Source organism: Salmo trutta, chromosome 34, assembly GCF_901001165.1.
Source record: "Salmo trutta chromosome 34, fSalTru1.1, whole genome shotgun sequence".
In the NCBI taxonomy this organism is placed as follows: Eukaryota; Metazoa; Chordata; class Actinopteri; order Salmoniformes; family Salmonidae; genus Salmo; species Salmo trutta.
The window spans coordinates 4751515-4774528 of NC_042990.1; the positions used below are offsets into that span (position 1 = coordinate 4751515).

The 23014-nt window shown below is 40.1% G+C and overlaps 1 protein-coding gene across 10 annotated transcripts in view; it reads left to right on the forward strand.

The window, feature by feature from the left end:
* Positions 1-23014, forward strand: part of LOC115173367 (plectin) — a 175254-nt gene that overhangs the window by 82980 nt on the left and 69260 nt on the right. For 2 of the 10 annotated variants that reach the window (XM_029731383.1, XM_029731384.1), the window contains exon 1: positions 8443-9173. The exons of 5 other annotated variants lie outside the window; for them this stretch is intronic. In XM_029731383.1, the coding sequence (XP_029587243.1) occupies positions 9062-9173 (112 nt within the window). In that variant the 5' untranslated portion in view covers positions 8443-9061. Of the gene's footprint in view, positions 1-8442; positions 9174-17796; positions 18274-23014 lie in introns of those variants that run through there. 3 more of the 10 variants (XM_029731380.1, XM_029731382.1, XM_029731388.1) reach the window with 2 other exon arrangements.

Consider the following 23014-nt stretch of genomic DNA (forward strand, 5'->3'; position numbering starts at 1 on the left):
TTGTCTATAAATTGCCAGCCAACGACACATAGCCTACTTTCCATCTATTTGGATTTGCTGATTTAGTAGTATTAACTGTGAAGCAGAGTTGTAGCACAAACTTTATGGTAAGACCAAGAGCTGTAGGGCAGGCTCCTCCCACTCACAGTCTGGTTCTGCCAGGGATCAGGTTCCCCAGAGCTGGCTAAATCCAGGGGGTGTGAGCCGGATGAACTCCTCTGAGCGGGGCTACTCCCCGTCCTGTTTTTTTCCAATGAGAGACAGTGTGTGCGTCCTAAATGGCACCCTATGGCTGCGGATCCAACTTTTCCCTGACCTTTTTCTCAAAAGTATCTCTGGTGCTAAAGGTCCCAAAGCTTTAGCGCATGTGCAGATCACATTCTGCACATGTCTTTATTCTCTACTTTACACACAGTCTGCTCTACTCTAAGAGAACAGGCTAATCTGGCGAATGGTGATCGTTTAATAAAGTTAGATCAAAGCTGAATCAATTTCTGCAAGATTACGTAATGATAGTAGGCTATTGTGCATAACAGAACCGAATATAATAGCATAGTATAATGTTACTGTAAGACAAAAACACCACCGTATTTTTCTCTCGTGGCCAAAACTCAACAGCGCGCACCACTAGGCAATTTACACGGGTAGGTTTGTTAATACCATCTGCTCTCAAATTCTCTCAATTTACATAATTCAAAACACTGTATAACTCAAGAAGATCTGAATGGGCATTTCCATGTAAAAAGCCCCATGAGCTGTAACGTGAAGTTCACAGGAGCACATCAAATTTGGTGTGAAATGAAAGCTAAGTCTATATTTTTGAGAAATTAAGGCATCATCAACTATTTTCCATCCAAACAATTTTTAATAAGCAAAGGCTTTGATTTTCCACCAAACAGGTGGAAAATGGCTATTAGAGAACATCTAGCAGAAAACGTCTTAAACGTTATTAGAAAAACATTTTAAAAAATCTATAATATTGAAGTAAAGACCCTTGCCAACTAATATAAACATTTAGTTTTGCGGAAATTATTTGAGTTATGTAAGTTTAAAAAATATTGCCTTGTGTCTTGTCATTCGTTTACCAAAAACCCACATATCTTTAAGATACTTTTCAATTTCTTTCCCTCATAAGAGCGTCTGCTAAATGACTAAAATGTCAACGTAAAATGTGGTCCGGAATAACCAAATGTGGTTTGGAGCCGGAACTCTTTAGAAGGTGTGTCGAATAATACCAGTGTGTCGAATAATACCCAAACATGCAAACAGTAACATTTCAACTAACTATTTCTAACCCTAACCTTAACCCTTATTCTAAACCTAACCCTAACCGTAACCTTAGCAAGCAGTTGCTTATCAACAGATAGTTTGTTGGTAGTATGATGATCTCTAGAGCCTTTTGTGTACCTATTCAGGATACATCACCATGAAGAGAATGACATTCAGAATTATGTTTAGTACAGATCAAGGACCCATGGTGTCATTCTGTTACAATCATTCTGTTACCGGGTGTTAATCCAATTCACTTACTGTAGTTCAATAACCAAAATAGATTTTTTTCAAACTCAAGGTGTCAGCTGACACCCCATTCTTTCTGAAGACATCTTTAATTCTTAATTTGGAGTAGACATTTAACATTTTTTTGAAAAATTAGATCAAATAAAACTGAGGGAGATTTTACTGCCATTCTGTTACCAAACCTTACATCTGCGTTGTTTTTTGAGTAAATATGTTTTTATAAAATGTTTGAAATTGTTAAAGGTGGTACACATATGCATAGAGTTGTATGGTTTGTTTAACTTTGCAGTCAATGGTTTTTGTTTGGCATACTTTTAAAGTGAAAAATGTCAGAGTCTGTGTCATTCTGTTACCGTAGATTTGCCCAAATGCATATCCCCATTAAACTGATTGAGAAGAGGATCACAAAAATGTGTGTGTACGGTAGAGGTAAAGAAAGACGTGCAGAATCTTCAGGTAATTTAGTGCTAGAGATACTTTTGAGAAAAAGGTCTGTGAAAAGGTCTATTTACTGCACTACTTTTGACCAGGGCCCATAGGGCAGTGGTGTAAAGAACTTAAGTAAAAATACTTTAAAGTATTAAGTTGTTTTTTGGGGTATCTGTACATTACTTTTCCATTTATATTTTTGGCTACTTTTACTTCACTACATTCCTTATGAAAATATTGTACTTTTTACTTCATACATTTTCCTTGACACCCAAAAGCACTTGTTACATTTTTAATGCTTAGCAGGATAGGAAAATAGTCCAATTCACGAACTTATCTACCAAACATCCTTGGTCATCCATACTGCCTCAAATCTGGCAGAGTCACTAAACACATGATTCGTTTTTAATTATGTCTGTATGTTGGAGTGTGCTCCTTTGTTTTCCGTATTTTTTTTTAAACAAGAATATGGTGCCATCTGGTTAGTTTTAATATATGAAATTTGAAATTATTTCTGCTTTTACTTTTGACACTTAAGTACATTTTAAACCAAATACTTTTAGACTTTTACTGGGTGACTTTTACTTTTATTTGAATAATTTTCTATTAAGGTATATTTACTTTTACTCAAGAATGACAGTTGGGTTCTTTTTCCAGCACTGCCATAGGGCTCTAGTCAAAAGTAGTACACTATAGAGGGAATAGAGTTCCATTTGGGATGCCGCCTGTAGCTCTCCTATGCAGGGGTAGTATGGGTAATTGCTAGCCGTCACAGTGAACGAGCCAGTGACTGCATCCAAAATTGTAGTCTATTCCCTATATGTGACCGACCGGCTCAATTCGGTCTTATGTAGCAACATTTCAAATTGTGTTTTTTTCATTGGATAAAAGTAGAAACTCAGAGCTAGAAAATGGTATATCACTACAGTTGAGGAACAATGGGAAAGTACTTCTGCTTTGAAAGTTGGTAAACTTGTTACCCCACTTTTGAGAAAATGGCCCTTCAATGTTTGGTACACCTACTGGAAAGCTCTTCTTTGTCTACACCCATTCAGCATCGTTCACACCCTCTTAAGCCTTAGCCCCACCCATCTCTTTAAGGATTCACATGTACTGAACCAAAGATTTCAAGACTAAAGGCTGGTTTATAAAACGTCTATCGACAGTTGTCGCAGTGACATCATGAACATTTTATTGTCGTCCGACATCAAACTTGTCGTTATGAAAAAGTATGAACACAAAAACTACAGGCTGCATGACATCAGTAGCCTGGTGGTCCAAAATTGCATAACTGGTGTATTTTAACACCAATAAACCCACCCGTTTAAAAATGTATTTAGTATATGTCAATCTATCAAACCAGGCAACTAAAAGCAACTTTCTAAACAATGTTTTGGTTCGTTTCTAGCTTTTTAGCTAGCTAGCTTACATTAAGTTAGGGTGAATACTTTCGCAAGCCACTGTATTATATAAAATAAAATCAGTTTATTTGTCACATGCACAGGATACAGAAAGTGTAAACGGTACAGTGAAATGGTTACTTGCATAGTGGAGTCTTTTGTTTAGACATGTAGCTAGCGAGCTAAACAATAAACCATAATCCCAACTCATAACGTTACTACCCTGCATGAATCTGCAGGTAGCTAACCAACCAGGTTTGATGTTAGCTAGCTAGCTAACATTAGGCTATAACTAGCAATGCAAATGGCTCTGAGATACGATTAATATTACTACACAGATCATACACGTAACGTTAGCTAGCGAGCCTGCCAGCTAACATTAGCTAGCTAGCTAACAATACACTTGCAATGAAGTTACTTTTCCAACAAAATTTGATACATATAATATCTGAAAATATAGCTAGCTAGACTCTCTTGCCTGTATACATGGATGAACGCTTCTCCCTCTCTGTCACGGATGCCATGGTTGCCTTTAGTTTGAAGATGTAATCTGGAGACAGGCCTTCTGTGTGTTCTCTTTTCGACTGACTCCCTCTGCATATTTGCAATCAAACGCCAGCATTTTCTCCATCTCTTTTGCTATCATACTTCTTCCACCGGGCATTCCACTGATTTCAAAACTCGGAGAGCAACACTTTTGCAGTTCTACGTGATATCTTTCAAAAAAGCTGTGTTAGAAAGGATTACCTGCACATACTGACCAGCTCATATTATAGACAGAAGGTGCTAAATGGCAGACCAACCTGAACTCATCTCTCGGCATGTCCAGCCCATCCATTATCTCAGCCAATCATGGATAGCGGGAAGGTTCCTGTCTTTTTATGTGGCTAAACCAACTATGCTTGTAATTTAACAATTTTATTCGTATTTACAAATGTTATACAAGTTTGTTATTAAGGCACAATAAAGTTCAGTTGGTTTAGCCACGGAAAAGTTGGTTTAGCCACTGAAGAAGACAGGAATGGAAGAGGGAATAGAATGAGATGGGAACAGCAATTTGTTGCAAGTTGGGGAGGAGGGCTAATAGCTGAACAATAGACTATTCAACCTTTACTAACGACCAAGGGGTAGCTTGCTATTCAATGTAATAAAGTCATGACTTTTCAAATAAGTTACCTTACACGTTATGTTGGCTGACAATTTGTTAGCTACGCTGTCCTTACGAACCACATAGCATATCATTACAGCAGTACGTACCGGTATGTTAGCTAGCTACCTAACGTTAGTAGTTATACAACAAACTTGCCAGTATATCAGCTATAGGCTATCTAACTACCCAACGTTTATTGACTTGATTTTTCTCGTCATTCTTAGTTTAGCTAAATGGTATAGTCGTTGTGCTTTCTCAATGGACATTTGGGTGCTTTTGTACATTCGCTCAGGCTATCTATAGGCTGGACAATAGAACGAGTCAAAACGGCTTAAGAACGTTGGCTAAACTGGAACACTAGTGCGAGCCCATAACAAATGAATGGAATCGAACGTTCGCAGAGTCTGTTTGACTGGAGTGATGCTTAGAATTCCATTAAATGTGTCCCTTTTTATTTTACCACTACAATCTGTTCGTCAGACGAAACTGTGAAAAAAAAAAAAATTGTGTAGAAAGTAAACATCCGCACCTCGATGGTGCCAACTGTGCTTATGTCCGCGTAATGACAAAGTAGGGAAAAAATAAAAACTTCGGACTATTTCTGGTCTAGCGATCGATGACAAACGAGCTCGCTGCCCAGACTTACATAATTACAAAGAGGAGATTCTCCTGATTTAAAATGGTGCCGTGTAACAGTTTTGCTTCCGTCCCTCTCCTCGCCCCTATTGGGTTCGAACCAGGGACCCTCTGCACTCATAGACAACAGCCATCATCGAAGCATCGTTAGGGCAACAACTACTTCAAGGTCTCAGAGCGAGTGTGACGTCACCGATTGAAACGCTATTAGCGCGCACCCCGCTAACTAGCTAGCCATTTCACACCGGTTACACCCGATTTAATTTTTTTTTTAAATATACACATTGTGAGATATATTTAGCGAAATAGACAAACATGCCTATATTTCCCTTATAGGAAACAATGGGAAGACCACAGAGTACCAATATTATTTTTGTTGTTTACATTTTAACTATAAAACAACGTGAGCAGGTCTCATTGCCAACAATAGCGAAGCAGGCATTGTGACGTTGAACAATAAACTGGGAATAGAACGTTCAGAAGGCGAGTTGGTGCCACGGTGCTCAATTGAACTAATAGGAGCTGGCAGGGTGAAAAATGCACTAAAATAAGGCATGTTTTTTCGCGATTACTTCAAAACAACGGCAGGCAGCTGGGAAATATGGTCATATTATGAAAATGGGCTCCACGGGGGATGCAATGAACTAGTTTTTATCTGAAAAGAACGTTGTTAAAAATACACGGATTTCAGAGCACTCTCATCTGAGTGTACGCGAGCACAGAGTAATTACTTAACGAGCGCTCAACACCCGTTGAATATGGCCAGTGTCGGTAAACGTTGGAAAAAAAGCGCAATTAAATTGTTTCCAGCACCACATTTACAGTCACCAATGCACTGGTTAACACGACAACTGCTTTATCAGCTCAGCTAGGGTGAGTAAAATGGTCAGAGTGGTCTCATTTGTGTCTGGAAGTAGCTAGCCAAAGTTAGCTTGGGTGCTTGACTGCCGTTGTAAGGCCAAATCAACCCTACTCCTCGGCCCGGACGTCCAGTGTGCGCTCCGAGAGCGAAACGGCCTGAATTTACAAACTGACAATTTTTCTCTGAATGGAATCACCATAATATTAATCAAATTAATTAAGCCAAATTTCTTAAAATCAATCCTGTATACTATGTTATTACAAAAAAGGTTTTAAATTCTCTGGTAATGCCAATACGGAATACTATCAAATGCTTCTCAAAGATGCCCTCTGGTGGTCAAACTAGCAATAACTTGCAGTATCAGAAGAAATGGCTGATAATTAAATGACGTGCCACAGAATGCTGCAGCAGCACGCAGGGTGTGCCGTAGTATGACGCAACTTTTAAAGGAGGAACCAATGTATAAGGCCCCACAGTTGACAGTGCATGTCAGAGCAAAAACCAAGCCATTGTGTCGAGGCACAGATCTGGGGAAGGGTACCAAAACATTTCTACAGCATTGAAGGTCCCCAAGAACACAATGGCCTCCATCATTCTTAAATGGAAGAAGTTTGGAATATGAATATGTCCGTTTATTTTATTTTACACATTTGCTAAAGTTCATACAAACCTGTTTTTGCTTTGTCATTATTGGGTATTGTGTGTAGATTGGTGAGGGAAAAAATGATTTAATCAATTTTAGAATAAGGCAATCCCCAAATATATATATTGGGGATTGTAAATACTGATAATAATTACATTGATGGAAACCACAATCTGTCTGCAATATTAAATCTGCCCCCCCCCCAAACAGAAAGGGGTCAAATACTTTTTCACGACACTGTAGTTGAGGCCTGTTGTTGAGATGTATTTCTTGAGTCACTCTTGTCCACGTGGTTTAAATGTACTAAACATGGAGGCAGACTCCACCTATATCATGGGAGTGTTGATGTGACATCACAAAGCTAGAAGAATATTTTCTTCTGTCAGTTTCTTAGCTTGTCATCATGACCATATTGCCCATTCAATGTCCACTTTTAACTTAAATGTGTAGGCCTATTCCATATCCCCTTGACAATTGTTTTGGTCGCTATGGTTTTGGTTGACATTTACCAGCAGGGGTAAAATAGGCAACCCTCAAATAGCATGAAAAGGACACTCCTCATAATAGAGTTATCAGACAGAGATATGAGAGAAACCACCTCTCTGTCCCTTCAGGTCTGTCTTTGACATCCTGAATATCTCCCCTTAGGCTAAATATCCCTCTTGTGATATCTTCTATAGATGAAGATCATACCTGGTAGGTTGATAAAAGTGTGTCTGTGTGTTGCTTATCGTTACTGGGAAACTAGCCTCGGCTCCAGGCTTTGCACCTTTGGCAGAGGCGTAACCGACCGGAAAGCTTACTAATTCGGCTAGAGCATACTGTATGTAGTTCAGTTTGTAGCCTAAAAGCACTGGAAGCTATACTCTCACTTATTTTGCCCACAGAATGAAGCTTTTGATGTTGTATTTTGGGGCGTGTCATGTGAAGTGTGTCTCGGTTTTATTTGTGTGTTTTGCGGCTTTGGGACGGTTACAAGTCATAGTTTGTTTTGTGATGGGGGATACGGTCCAATGTCAAGGACTAATGCATTGTGTGGCTCTGCAAAGAGAGCACCTTCACAAAGAGACAGCCATGAAAACAGGATCCGTGTTTTAAGGAACATTCCCACTCCGGGGTTGGCTTTTCTCTAAGATATTTCACCTTCAGGTCTTTAATGACGTTCTTTGTCCAGAAAAAATGGGGTAGGTGTTGGATTTACAGGCAGAAGGCTTAAACAGTGAGTTGGTATTTGGAGGTTGGGGTTTTTGTATTGGTTAGTGGTCAAGAAACAAGACTCAGTTCTATAGGCTTCTGGAAACCCTATGGACATGAGTATGGAGTTAAGACATAGCTTCTAGGAAAATGAAATGGGAAGCTTTGTAAATAGGAGCATAAACCTTTGGAGAAAAAAAGTGAGATCCTTGGTTTTTATGACTCATGGGGAGGGTGGAAAATAATTTGTAGCTTACTGCTAGAAGTTTGTAAGCCTTCCCATGGAGCAGACCAGTTGGAGTAGCAACAGCAAATAGAAGATCACTTTACACTACACTACTTTGACGACAGAAACTAGGTCCAGGAGAGATACTTGTGTAAGTAAAGAGAAGATCTAGATTAACATCTCACTTTATGAGATGTCTCCCAAACTACCTTCAGAGATAGTGTTTTATTTTTTTATTCATCCTTTATTTAATCAGAGAGGTCACATTGGAATGTACATCTCTTTTACAAGAAAGCCAAGAAAGCACCATACATAGTAAACACAACATAAAGACATAACATAAAACATAACAATGAATGGAAGTTAAAAACGTGCATAGTGAAAAAGTAAGCTAAAACTGCAGGTTTAAAAACACTATTAGCATTTTTGTGTTTGTCTATATAATATGGTATTTACGCTATGCTCATAGCCGCACTCACACATGAAGCAGGAATGTGACTTTGGCCACACCACATCCAACTAAGGCTATTGTAAACAGAAAAGTTGCAACTCTGATGTTGAAGAGAGATAGATCTGACTAGACATATTTTACTAATGTAAATCCATCCTATGGACTCTTTACTTTGTTACCTGAAGGCTACAATCAATAGACTTAAATGTACCTGGCTAAGTGAAGAAGAATATAATGCAAGTCTGAGTGGACGAACGAGAAGCAGAGAGATTGTGAAAGGAAGGAAGGAACGAGCGAGAGAGAGAGTGGGTGGGAGCTCGGCCACTTTTGCCAGCAGTCTGCGTCAGAAGGAGAAAAAAAGGTGGGAGCGGTGCTCTTTCGCTCTGCTCTCTCGTAAGTTGCAAGCATGTTGGCTTCCTCTTTGGTTTGAAGTCCAGGACGGCGGCACCACACCCCTGGCTGGCCCCCCCTTCCTCCATAAACCCTCACCTTTCACCCGGGCCCTCCCACCTGTCTCTGGATCCTTCGAGACCCCACTCGGTCCCAGGCCTGATGTCGGCAAGCCCCCCCGGAAATGTCTTCCCAACCCTGGTGGTTGTAGGACATATTGTCACTTTGATCGCTGTTTGGCAGTGGAGGCAACGTAGGAGGCAGTTAAGCGAAGGTAAGACCAGCTGGGAAAAAAACTTGTTACGAGGTTTACTGTGCTTCATGTGTCCTTGGGGCACATGAATAGAGATCAGAAGCTTTCTGTGTGAATGGATCTGGTGAAGTCTCTAGTCTTCACCATTTGTCTTAAATGGTCTGCTCTCTCTCCCCTCTCTACTCTCTGTGCTTTTGTGGTGCATGCTGCTCCCCCTCTTTTTCTCCCTCTCATCTCGAATTTCCTGACTGTAGAGTTGGGGGTGTTAACCCTGTAAATGCTGGCTGTAATATGATGATGTAGGAGCTGTAGTATTTTGATGACTGACGTTGCTTCACAATTGGATTCACAACTTGTAGTTCCGCCTCAGTCTTGTCTCACTTATCTGAAGTTGTTATGAAGTTACATGCGCTAAGGAGAAATAAATGATTCCCTATCATTGAAAAATAACCTCAAGACAGATATTATCATTTTGTTTCACGTGAAGATAATTTGTTCTATTTGTGAGAGTGTTGTGGTGTGAAATGGGATAGAGAACTTGATAAAATAATAATGTTTCATCTATTACATGGTAAATCTGAATGATCTTGTGTAGTATAGACTTGCTTACTAGGCGAATGCAAAAGCCCTGAATTATGATTTTTTTTTTCTTCTTCTTCGAACGACTCTCCTTTTGTTTATGAACATGTTCAACATGCTGTCACATTGGTCCTATATGGAATGTTCACAATGTTAAGAGTTATAGACGTGGGCTATTCTCAGGCCTTCTGGTCTCTGAAGAAATATCACACACGATTTGGCTCAGTTAACCTCATAAAGTTTAGCTTGCTACGTCTCTATACCTGTGGCACAGACACCTCTTTCAAATGTAATGTATTGTTGACACAGCTTGTCACAGTGAGCGTGTCAGGCTTTCCTCTGCAGAACAGTGGACAACCACACCCTTAGGTAAATTACAGGATGCCTGAGTTTAAGGCTACAGATGTTGAGCGAGAGAGGGGATAATTACTTGCACTTGTGAAATGAGAAACACCCATATACCACCCTACACTAAATCGATGAGTCTGATGGTTAGGACAATAAAGTAAAGTTCTAATGCAGCCAGCTAGCCAAAAGAGGATGCTAAAATCGCCACCAGTCTGAGTAGCTCTTTATCTGATGCACAATCTTCTTTAAATTAGATTTTCGGGTCTAATTTGTTGTTTTCCTGAACCTTGGCCAGGTACCGTACCTTGGCTGGTAATGACTCTTGGCCCTAAGCGACTCTGTCCAGACTGACGAATCAATCTCACAGGAAGTCACTAGAGGACCCACCTATTTGGATACGGGATTTCTACAGCGTTGTACTTTATTTATCCTTTATTTAACCAGGGAAGTCACATTGACATTGACATCCCTTTTTCAAGTGAGCCCTACTTGTTTTTTTAAGTAATATCCTTACTGTATGACCCAAATTGTATTAAGTTCACACTTTATTCTATTGAATCCACAACTAGACATGCTAACTGATAATGTTGGTTTGACTGTGAAATGTCAGGCAAACATTTCTTTGCACAACTAGGCTGTGGGTTATCTCTACCTCTGCGTGTTAATATTTAGCTGCTTTGCATTTGACCTGGTCAACTTTCAGCACTGCACATGTTGCACTGCAGACAATGCATAGAGAAGGGCAGAAGTCTATCACATTTGTGGTTTCGTTGCTAATGCTACCTTAGGTGCACTGTTTTCACTATTGTCATACCGTATTGGACTTCTTTTATCAGATTATTGGATGGCTTCTGTGTTTGTTGAACATATTACACATTTAAAATAAATACTTACAGTTGAAGTCGGAAGTTTACATACGTTTTTCCCCCACTGTAAGTGTATTTGATCCCCTGCTGATTTTGTACGTTTGCCCACTGATAAAGAAAGGATCAGTCTATAATTTTAATGGTAGGTTTATTTGAACATTGAGAGACAGAATAAAAACAAAAATATCCAGAAAAACACATGTCAAAAATGTTATAAATTGATTTGCATTTTAATGCGGGAAATAAGTATTTGACCCCCTCTCAATCAGAAAGATTTCTGGCTCCCAGGTGTCTTTTATACAGGTAACGAGCTGAGATTAGGAGCACACTCTTAAAGGGAGTGCTCCTAACCGCAGCTTGTTACCTGTAAAAAAGACACCTGTCCACAGAAGCGATCAATCAATCAGGTTCCAAACTCTCCACCATGGCCAAGACCAAAGAGCTCTCCAAGGATGTCAGGGACAGGATTGTAGACCTACACAAGGCTGGAATGGGCTACAAGACCATCGCCAAGCAGCTTGGTGAGAAGGTGACAACATTTGGTGCAATTATTCGCAAATGGAAGAAACACAAAAGAACTGTCAATATCCCTCGGCCTGGGGCTCCATGCAAGATCTCACCTCGTGGGGTTGCAATAATCATGAGAACGGTGAGGAATCAGCCTAGAACTACACAGGAGGATCTTGTCAATGATCTCAAGGCAGCTGGGCCCATAGTCACCAAGAAAACAATTGGTAACACACTACGCCGTGAAGGACTGAAATCCTGCAGCGCCCGCAAGGTCCCCCTGCTCAAGAATACATATGCATGCCCGTCTGAAGTTTGCCAATGAACATCTGAATGATTCAGAGGACAACTGTGTGAAAGTGTTGTGGTCAGATGAGACCAAAATGGAGCTCTTTGGCATCAACTCAACTCGCCGTGTTTGGAGGAGGAGGAATGCTGCCTATGACCCCAAGAACACCATCTCCACCGTCAACCATGGAGGTGGAAACATTATGCTTTGGGGGTGTTTTTCTGCTAAGGGGACAGGACAACTTCACCGCATCAAAGGGACGATGGACGGGGCCATGTACCGTCAAATCTTGTGGTGAGAACCTCCTTTCCTCAGCCAGGGCATTGAAAATAGGTCGTGGATGGGTATTCCAGCATGACAATGACCCAAAACACACGGCCAAGGCAACAAAGGAGTGGCTCAAGAAGAAGCACATTAAGGTCCTGGAGTGGCCTAGCCAGTCTCCAGACCTGAAGGTTCGAGTTGCCAAACGTCAGCCTCGAAACCTTAATGACTTGGAGAAGATCTGCAAAGAGGAGTGGGACAAAATCCCTCCTGAGATGTGTGCAAACCTGGTGGCCAACTACAAGAAACGTCTGACCTCTGTGATTGCCAACAAGGGTTTTGCCACCAAGTACTAAGTCATGTTTTGCAGAGGGGTCAAATACTTATTTCCCTCATTAAAATGCAAATAATTTTATAACATTTTTTTACATGCATTTTTCGAGATTTTTTTGTTGTTATTCTGTCTCTCACTGTTCAAATAAACCTACCATTAAAATGATAGACTGATCATTTCTTTGTAAGTGGGCAAACGTACAAAATCAGCAGGGGATCAAATACTTTTTTCCCCCACTGTAGGTTGGAGTCATTAAACCCGTTTATCAACCACTCCACAAATTTCTTGATAACTGTCACAGGCGTCGAAATGAGTAGACCAAGGCGCAGCGTGTATAGTGCTCATATTTAAACTTTTAATGAAGACACTTGAACCAAAACAATAAAACGACCGACAACAGTTCCGTAAGGTATACTCTGACAAAAAGGAAAACAACTACCCACAAAACCCAAAGGAAAAACAGGCTGCCTAAGTATGGCTTCCAATCAGAGACAACGAAAGACACCTGCCTCTGATTGGAAACCATTCCCGGCCAAAACATAGAAAACAAAACATAGAAATAGAAATCTAGAAAACCCCCACATATAAACAGATAACCCCAAAACAACCACATGTCACGCCCTGACCACTCTACTATGGCAAATGACCTCTTACAAGGGTAAGGACATGACAATAACAAACTTTAGTTTTGGCAAGTCGGTTAGGACATCTACTTTGTGCATGACACAAGTAATTTTTCCAACAATTTTTTACAGACAGATTATTTCACTTATAATTTATTGTATCACAATTCCAATGGGTCAGAAGTTTACATAGACTAAGTTGATGTGCCTTTAAACAGTTTGGAAAATTCCAGAAAATGATGTCATGGCTTTAGAAGCTTCTGATCGGCTAATTGACATAATTTGAGTCAATTGGAGGTGTACCTGTGGATGTATTTCAAGGCCTACCTTCAAACTCAGTGCCTCTTTGCTTGACATCATGGGAAAATCGAAAGAAATCAGCCAGGACCTCCGAAAAATAAATTGTAGACCTCCACAAGTCTGGTTCATCCTTGGGAGCAATTTCCAAACGCCTGAAGGTACCATGTTCATCTCTACAAACAATAGTATGCAAGTATAAACACCATGGGACCATGCAGCCGTCATACCGTTCAGGAAGGAGACGCGTTCTGTCTCCTAGAGATGAACGTACTTTGGTGCGAAAAGTGCAAATCAATCCTAGAACAACAGCAAAGGACCTTGTGAAGATGCTGAAGGAAACAGGTACAAAAGCATCTATATCCACAGTAAAACAAGCCCTTTATCGACATAACCTGAAAGGCCTCTCAGCAAGGAAGAAGCCACTGCTCCAAAACCACCATAAAAAAGCCAGACTACGGTTTGCAACTGCACATGGGGACAAAGATCGTACTTTTTGGAGAAATGTCCTATGGTCTGATGAAACAAAAAATATAACTGCTTGGCCATCATGACCATCGTTATGTTTGGAGGAAAAAGGGGGACGCTTGCAAGGCGAAGAACACCATCCCAACAGTGAAGCATGGGGGTGGCAGCATCATGTTGTGGGGGTGCTTTGCTGCAGGAGGGACTGCTGCACTTCACAAAATAGATGGCATCATGAGGATGGAAAATTACGTGGATATATTGAAGCAACATCTCAAGACATCAGTCAGGAAGTTAAAGCTTGGTCGCAAATGGGTCTTCCAAATGGACAATGACCCCAAGCATACTTCCAAAGTTGTGGCAAAATGGCTTAAGGACAACAAAGTCAAGGTTTTGGAGTGGCCATCACAAAGCCCTGACCTCAATCCTATGGGAAATGTGTGGGCAGAATTGGAAAAAGAGTGTGTGAGCAAGGAGGCCTACAAACCTGACTCAGTTACACCAGCTCTGTCTGGAGGAATGGGCTAAAATTCACCCAACTTATTGTGGGAAGCTTGTGGAAGGCTACCCAAAACGTTTGACCCAAGTTAAACAATTTAAAGGACAATGCTACCAAATAATAATTGAGTTTATGTAAACTTCGTACACACTGGGAATGTGATGAAAGAAATAAAAACTGAAATAAATCATTCTCTCTGCTATTATTCTGACATTTCACATTCTTAAAATAAAGTGGTGATCCTAACTGACCTAAGACAGGGAATTTTTACTCTGATCAAATGTCAGGAATTGTGAAAAACGGAGTTTAAATGTATTTGGCTAAGGTGTATGAAAACTTCAGACTTCAACTGTATATTGGTCACATTTTGGATGACGGGGGAGGGACAACCATGGCCGCCCTGGCAGAGAGCACTTGTATAAGGCAGTGCTTTTATTGACAAGGGTGCCTTTGACATAGTTCAGTTATAGGGGAGGTGAGTGTGCAGCGGGCGAAGGGAGTTTACACCCCAAACAGTTTAAAAATAGAACTGGCCAACTCACACACACAGCAGAGGTTGGGTGATAGTGCCTTCCTCAACCCCGTGCACATGGCGTGTGTTGTGTGTGTGTATCCTGGATACCACCATAACATACTGGAAGTTCCCCAGACTGGCTCTGCGGGTCTATAGGCATGTGTGCTATTCAGTGCCTGTGTCCCAAATGGCACCCTATCCCTACATAGTGCACAGCCATATAGGGAATAGGGTGCAATTTAGATACACCCAGTGTGTGTGCTTTAACAATCAAAGAACCATTAGCACAGCCACAGTGCAAGGTCTTAGCGTCACTGCTGAGGGAATGTGTATATTTGTACAGCTTTTACTGTACCTTGCACAGACCAAGAAAACAGTATTTATGTATCAATCTTTGGCCCCGTTGAAGAACAATGGCGTGGGATTTGAGTTGATCTTGGCAATGGCTTCTCCTAATAGTAATAGTGGGTAATAAAGCAATCTGTTCATGCAGCCAAACCGGTAGACTGTCTTTGAGATGTGATGAGAAACACTTCCTGTTGTGTTCTTTTCTCAGCTGTTATTATTTTACTGCACCTTTATCCTTGATTACTTTGGTATTGTACTTTTCATCAGTTCTTGATAAGTTCTTGATTGAATCTTTATCTAATCCAGGGGTGTCAAACATATATCGCCTATGGGTGGTTTGAGTAAAAACTCTAACTCAATATACTTTAAAATGACTATAACCAAATTGAAACTGTGTAGAAATGATAATGGACCTATACTCATACTCCTACATTCAAACAGTTTCTTGACTGTCTAGCTTGCTAATAATCACTAGACAGTCAGGGAGCCTTCGAAAATTCCAAAAATGATGGATAGAGGAATTTTTTTTGCACATTTTGACAGCAAGGAAATATAACCAATTTCCAGTGCGGCCTTCTGGACCTCGTTGAAGACTGAATGCGGCACCCGGGGTAAAATGAATTCGACACCCCTGATCTAATGTAATAAATGACACACCCTGGCAATATCAAATGCTGTTTGAGGACACTGAGTCTCGAATAATACACACAATTCCACAAATACAATGTACTCCACCAATATTCAAGATTCAACCAATACTAAATACTCCACCGAATACACAGTACTCCAATTCCAGAGTTTCATATGCACATGTGTGCGCAAAGATGTGCCTACATCTTTGTCCCTCTCCAGCATCTTGGCATGTCCTCAACCTCTCTCATTTGCCGCATGTCCTTGCTGATGGGATGGCACTGTTCCATGTACAGGTGGCACCGCCTTTCTGAGCACTGTCTAATTGTGTTTCATAGGGTGAAGATCCGGCCACGCCTGCCACAACCCTCATAGAACAAAACTGTCTCGCTCTTTTCAGGGAAATGCCATCAACTACCTCTGCGAAACGCTTGACTCACAACTTCCAACAAAACAGCACTTAAAGTTTATAAAGATGAAAAGGGAGTATGCCAAATAGATTGATTAATAGATTTATAGTCAGCATTGACAATAAATGCCTACATTATGTGACTAGTCATTAGGAATGTTTTGAAATGTGAAACTTTTATAATCTTATCGCCTTAAACATAGTTTGTAGTTTTCTATGAAAGTTTGAATACTATTTTATAGTACACTATATCTTGATCCTATCAGATACATACATACTTTAGGACATTAGGTGACCTGAAAGGGCGGGTTCTAATAAATCCTTTACATCCTTCTCTCTCTATGTGTAAGCGGTTCAGTCAGATATTTTCATAGTTGAATGCAGCCAAACATTCTTTATGGCTCAAAAAGTACATGAACCCTTAATATGCATTTTGTTATCATCCTTTTCTTTTTCATTTTCTCTGTTAGTTAATTTATTAGTTAAAATTGCTATAAAATAGTTTAATGACATGGATGATGAAAATATAAAAGGGAAAAAGAGCCAATTTATTCAACATTTTGTGCAATGCTCAGTCTAGCAACCAACTAATCCTTGCTGATTTAGCTGCTGAGTCTAAAACCAACCAACAACTCACAATGCATGTACACCCAATGTTTCAGGCTGTTACAGCAGTATTACACTGAATGCATTGAGGAACTAAGTAAGCATAATAAAGTTTGGAAAATTAACTGACTCCTAATGGATTTTATCCATTTAAAATGGTTTTGAATGAAGGTGTTTGGGAATGGCTTCTTCTCACAGGAAATGTACCCCTTTTGTTTGTCTTATTTTTAACATCATTAAAAGACACTTTGGAAAAGAAATGATGCATTGCTGTTTTCCTTAACCAACACGGCGAGGAGGAAATGAACACGTCATCACACTTTCTATTAACTGTCAAACAATGCCCTTGTCAACATGAGATGACAACCTGGTGGAGAGTAATATTGTACATGAAAGACAGCCCTGCCAGTTGAACGAACCTGGTGGAGAGAATGCCAAGAGTGTGCAAAGCTGTTGTCAAAGGGAGGCTACTTTGAAAGAATCTCAAATATATTTTAATTTGTTTAACACTTTTTTGGTTATTACATGTATCCTTATGTGTTATTTCAAAGTTGTGACTTCTTCACTATTATTCTACAACCTGGAAAATAGTAAAAAATAAAGAAAAACCCTGGAATGAGTAGGTGTGTCCAAACTTTTGACTGGTACTGTATGTAAAAAAATAGATGTAGTACATTTGACTAATTTAGCACAGTGGACCTGGAGCTACTTGGCCTATCCACAGACGGTACTTGAGAAGACTTGTGGGACCATAGGTCTACTGGTAAAATGCACAAGGGTACTCCTGCTGAGCAAAATACAGTAACCGAAAAGGTTGGGAAGAGAAATAGTGCCAAAAGGCAGTCTAATATATGAAATGGCCAATGAAAATGTGAGACGTTTAACATGCATCTCACCTGTGACAACATCATATGCGCATTGGTGACTAGTGCTATTGACACCATTCCTTCAGGGATCATTATGTAAAAGTTGAAAAGAAACACCCTCTAGCAGCTAGTAAAAGAGACATCGCGTGTCGGGCTGAAACCGTTTAAAGTGAAACAGTCCAGCTAGATTGTTATATTGGGGATGGCCTTTAGTATCGCATTTCAATAGCACCGATTAAGAACGCTTTGTCCGGCAGAGGCGGGCGCGTGTAGAATGAAGCTACGGGAGACTGCGCTCACTGGGTAATTTCCTAAACAAAATAATGTGGGCTGGGCTTGAGAAAGTGAAGATTTGACTCATTGTAACTTAATACGACAACCCCTTGTTTTTTCATTGTATGTTGAAGAGATAGAAAATAAAGACATCTTTTGTTCCGAACGCCGTGTAGTTCCAGGGGCACTTCTTTCGACAAAGCAGGGTGCGCGCTCGACACAACTTGTGCCCTGGGTGCTCCGTTTTGGTATGGCGAACGCTAAAGATACTCCTACCGCCGCTGCTATGTCTTCTCGGTATGGCGGATTCGAACAGAAAATTATTTATGGACGTGCAAATTACATCAATGAAATGAGCTGTGGAGAAGTGGGGTCCCATTTGTACAGCAGAATGTGTTGCGCAGGTAAGCAGTGGCCAACACTCCGTCAATGCAGCACTGCTGGACTGGAGAGGAGATCTGGCAGGGAAGCGTTGGTTTGGACAGATAACGTTTCCATGCCATCATTAGTAAACAAGACTGTAAAGGACTGTTGGCTCAGGGTAGCAGAACTGTAAAATGAGACATCTCAGAATAACCTTAAGTAACTTGTAAGTCATCTCAGCAGTAATATTAAAATACAAGTTATATAGAGTGTATTGTTATAATTGCGGTGTTACTATGTAACAAAGAGCTTTATTATTTTGGTGAAAAACCAGTCCACCTCTTAATTAAGAAGACCTACAGTGTGTGTTGTTTATTGTATGTGACTTTCACTAGTGTGTCTGAAATAGTATGTTGATTTATATGATTTCCGTGCAAGTAGACCAATGCATAACAGTACAACCTGGACTCTGGGGTAGAGGTAACATAGCAAATGTCAATCTGAGACACTCCAATTGGTATGGTGTGTTACATTTCGTGTGGTATGTAATAGTTTGTGGATGTCCATCATCCATTTCGTATGATGTTCCAAATTACAAATCGTATGATATGTTATGAATTGCAATTCGTACAATATTTGCTAAATATATGAGACGGTGGCTAACATTAGCTAAGCTAGGGGTTAAGGTTAGGAGTTAGGTTAAAGGGTTAGGGGAAGGGTTAGCTAACATGCGAAGTAGTTGAAAAGTAGTAAGTAGTTGCTAAATATTTCCGGAATGAGTTTCGAACACGCAGCCTTTGGGTTGCTAGACATTCGCGCTATATGCCCACCCATTCTCCCTACTTTTGTTTTTGCCTTAAGTAACCTTCTCTTATGTAACCCCCTCCCCTTTCCCCACTGACTCAGGCGCTATCAGACTCAGGCTTTCTGGTGCTCCAGAGGTTTTTGGACAAAATCACACATCTATAAATTCTAGTTAATGGGCTCCCGGCTCCTGCGTGTTTTGGTCTGTTGTCCTGGAAACAGCTCTCACGTTTCCTTTTTCCAGTCTTGCATGACTGTCGAATAACATTTGCCAGAACTCTACTAAATGTTGACCTAGGATGTTAGTAGTCAAAATGCCGATTAGGTGGTAGACTAGACATGCGGAGGAAAAGGTTACAGCGAGACATCAAAGGTTTCTTTATGGTGTAAGGATAAACTTTCTTTGGAAGACTCAATAAAAATTATTGAAATAAAGTTAAAAGGGGGAACTTAGTTCAAGTTGAATTAACCCTGATTAACTTGATGATTTAAAAAAAAAAAAAATCTTCAGGGTGTCAATAAACATTTCTGATCAACAGGGCATGTTTCTGTAGTGCCTTGTTTTCAACAGAAGAGGGAGACAGCTCACTTATGCCTGGGATACAATTTGGCCTCAGTCATTCTTGAAATATGAGAGAGTAGAGAGATTATAGTAGAGTAGAGAGTGTAGAGTATTACTTTATTAATCCCAATTTGGGAAATTGTTTTAACACAGCATGCATCACCAATGACAGGACATGCAACAATAACCACCACATTATATATATATATATATTTTTTAAACACATTAAGAGACACAAAGGCACATGCACCAACCATAGTATCCCTAAAATGAATAGTCTGTTTCAAGTGCTGTTTTCTATCCTACTTGGGGAAAACTGGCAACAACATTTTCCAATAGAACGACCTCATAAAACACTCATTAAAAATGACCGTTTTAAATAGACCTCTTCCAAACGAATATACCGGTATTTGAGATCTGTTCCTTGCAGTATTTTTGGAGGAGGATGCATTTAGGAAGTATGCAGTTTTTACACGTTTAAAATTAAACATGAATAAATAAAATATGCAACACATCAGATTTTTGTATACAGCATACAACCATGTTTTTAAAAAAAAATATTTGTGTGGGCCGATCAATGTCACGTGGCGTTTTTGAGTCACAGGATTGTGGTAGTTTTGGATACAATAACACATGTTTTATATATGAGATGAGAATATAGTTTGGGTACTGAAGTTTTTTTTTTCTCATGAAAAACCAGGGGCACATTATATGCTTTAAGATTCAATTCCAACTAAAATATTGCGGAGCCAAGAGACTGTGCTGCAGCAATAACAATGACAGTAGTGAATTTTACTAGCTAGTATTTTCTGCCCCCCGATGGCCTGGGCTTCAATACCTTGGCCTTGCTCCCCAATATTCATAGCATTCCTACATCATAAATCAGAACCAGCTGTGTGTGAGCCATATTATCTCTTGTGTTTTCTTAAAATTCATATCTTCAGTATTGATGGCCATCACATGCAGAGAGATTTGGTGGGTCGGTGGAGTTGAGATGGCGCCATTGGTGTGTTTATCATGGGAAGGAGGCTCCTCATCTGTAGGGAGGGTGGGTACCGCACACCTACACCCTGAGCAGGAATGTACTATAGAGTGTCAGGCATCTCCTCCCGCCAAAGCAGTCATAATAAAACTGCTATCGCATCTCTCATGTCTTGGCGTTGTATCTGCATGCAGGGGGGAGGGGGTGTCTGTTCAATGGTTACATTTCCTTATTGAATTCTCATATATTTAAATACAGGTGATCCTAACTGACCTAAAACAGGGAATTTGTACTAGGATTAAATGTCAGGAATTGTGAAAAACTGAGTTTAAATGTATTTGGCTAAGGTGTACGTAAACTTCCGACTTCTACTGTATAGACCTTAGGCAAATACATTTAAACTCAGTTTTTCACAATTCCTGACAAATTCCCTGTCTTAGGTCAGTTAGGATCACCACTTTATTTTAAGAATGTGAAATGTCAGAATAATAGTAGAGAGAATGATTTATTTCAGCTTTTATTTATTTCATCACATTCCCAGTGGATCAGAAGTTTACATGAACTCAATTAGTAGTTGGTAGCATTGCCTTTAAATTGTTTAACTTGGGTCAAACGTTTTGGGTAGCCTTCCACAAGCTTCCCACAATAAGTTGGGTGAATTTTAGCCCATTCCTCCTGACAGAGCTGGTGTGACTGAGTCAGGTTTGTAGGCCTCCTTGCTCGCACACACTTTTTCAGTTCTGCCCACACATTTTCTATAGGATTGAGGTCAGGGCTTTGTGATGGCCACTCCAAAACCTTGACTTTGTCCATTTGGAAGACCCATTTGCGACCAAGCTTTAAGTTCCTGACTGATGTCTTGAAATGTTGCTTCAATATATCCACATAATTTTCCATCCTCGTGATGCCATCTATTTTGTGAACTGCACCAGTCCCTCCTGCAGCAAAGCACCCCACAGCATGATGCTGCCACCCCCGTGCTTCACAGTTGGGATGGTGTTCTTCGGCTTGCAAGCGTCCCCCTTTTTCCTCCAAATATAACGATGGGCATGATGGCCAAACCGTTCTATTTTTGTTTCATCAGACCAGAGGACATTTCTCCAAAAAGTACGATCTTTGTCCCATGTGCAGTTGCAAACTGTAGTCTGGCTTTTTTATAGCAGTTTTGGAGCAGTGGCTTCTTCCTTGCTGAGCGGCCTTTCAGGTTATGTCGATGTAGGACTCATTTTACTGTGGATATAGATACATTTGTACCTGTTTCCTCCAGCATCTTCACAAGGTCCTTTGCTGTTGTTCTGGGATTGATTTGCACTTTTCACACCAAAGTACGTTCATCTCTAGGAGACAGAACGCGTCTCCTTCCTGAACGGTATAACGGATGCTTGGTCCCATGGTGCGTACTATTGTACTAGCGTCTTGCGTACTAGCGTCTTGCGTACTATTGTTTGTACAGATGAGCATGGTACCTTCAGGCGTTTGGAAATTTCTCCCAAGGATGAACCAGACTTGTTGAGGTCTACAATTTATTTTTCTGAAGTCTATCTTTTGATTTTCGCATGATGTCAAGCAAAGAGGCCTTGAAATACATCCACAGGTACACCTCCAATTGACTCAAATGATGTCAATTAGCCTATCAGAAGGTTCTAAAGCCATGACATCATTTTCTGGAATTTTCCAAGCTGTTTAAAGGTGCAGTCAACTTAGTGTATGTAAACTTCTGACCCACTGGAATTGTGATTCAGTGAAATAATCTATCTGTAAACAATTGTTGGAAAAATGACTTGTGTCGTCCACAAAGTAGATGTCCTAACCGACTTGCCAACAAGAAACTTGTGGAGTGGTTGAAAAACTAGTTTTAACTTCTATGGGCTACGTGGGACACAAGTGCCACCTGCGCGGGACAGCCAGTGAAATATCAGGGCGGCAAATTCAAAACAACAGAATGTCATAATTCAACTTTCTCAAACATACAACTATTTTACACCATTTTAAAGATACACTTCTCCTTGATGTAACCACATTGTCCGATTTCAAAAAGGCTTTACAGCAAAAGCAAAACATTAGATTATGTTAGGAGAGTACATAGACAAAAATAATCACACAGACATTTTCCAAGCAAGGACATGTCAATAAAACCCAAAACACAGCTAAATGAAGCACTAACCTTTGACGATCTTAATCAGATGACACTCCTAGGACATTATGTTACACAATACATGTATGTTTTGTTCGATAAAGTTCCTATTTATATCCAAAAACAGCATTTTACATTGGCGCATGATGTTCAGAAAATGTATTCCCACCTAAACGTCCGGTGAATGTGCACATCAATTTACAAAAATACTCATCATAAACGTTGACAAAATATATAACAATTATTTAAAGAATTATAGATAGACTACCCCTGGATGCAACCGCTGTGTCAGATTTTAAA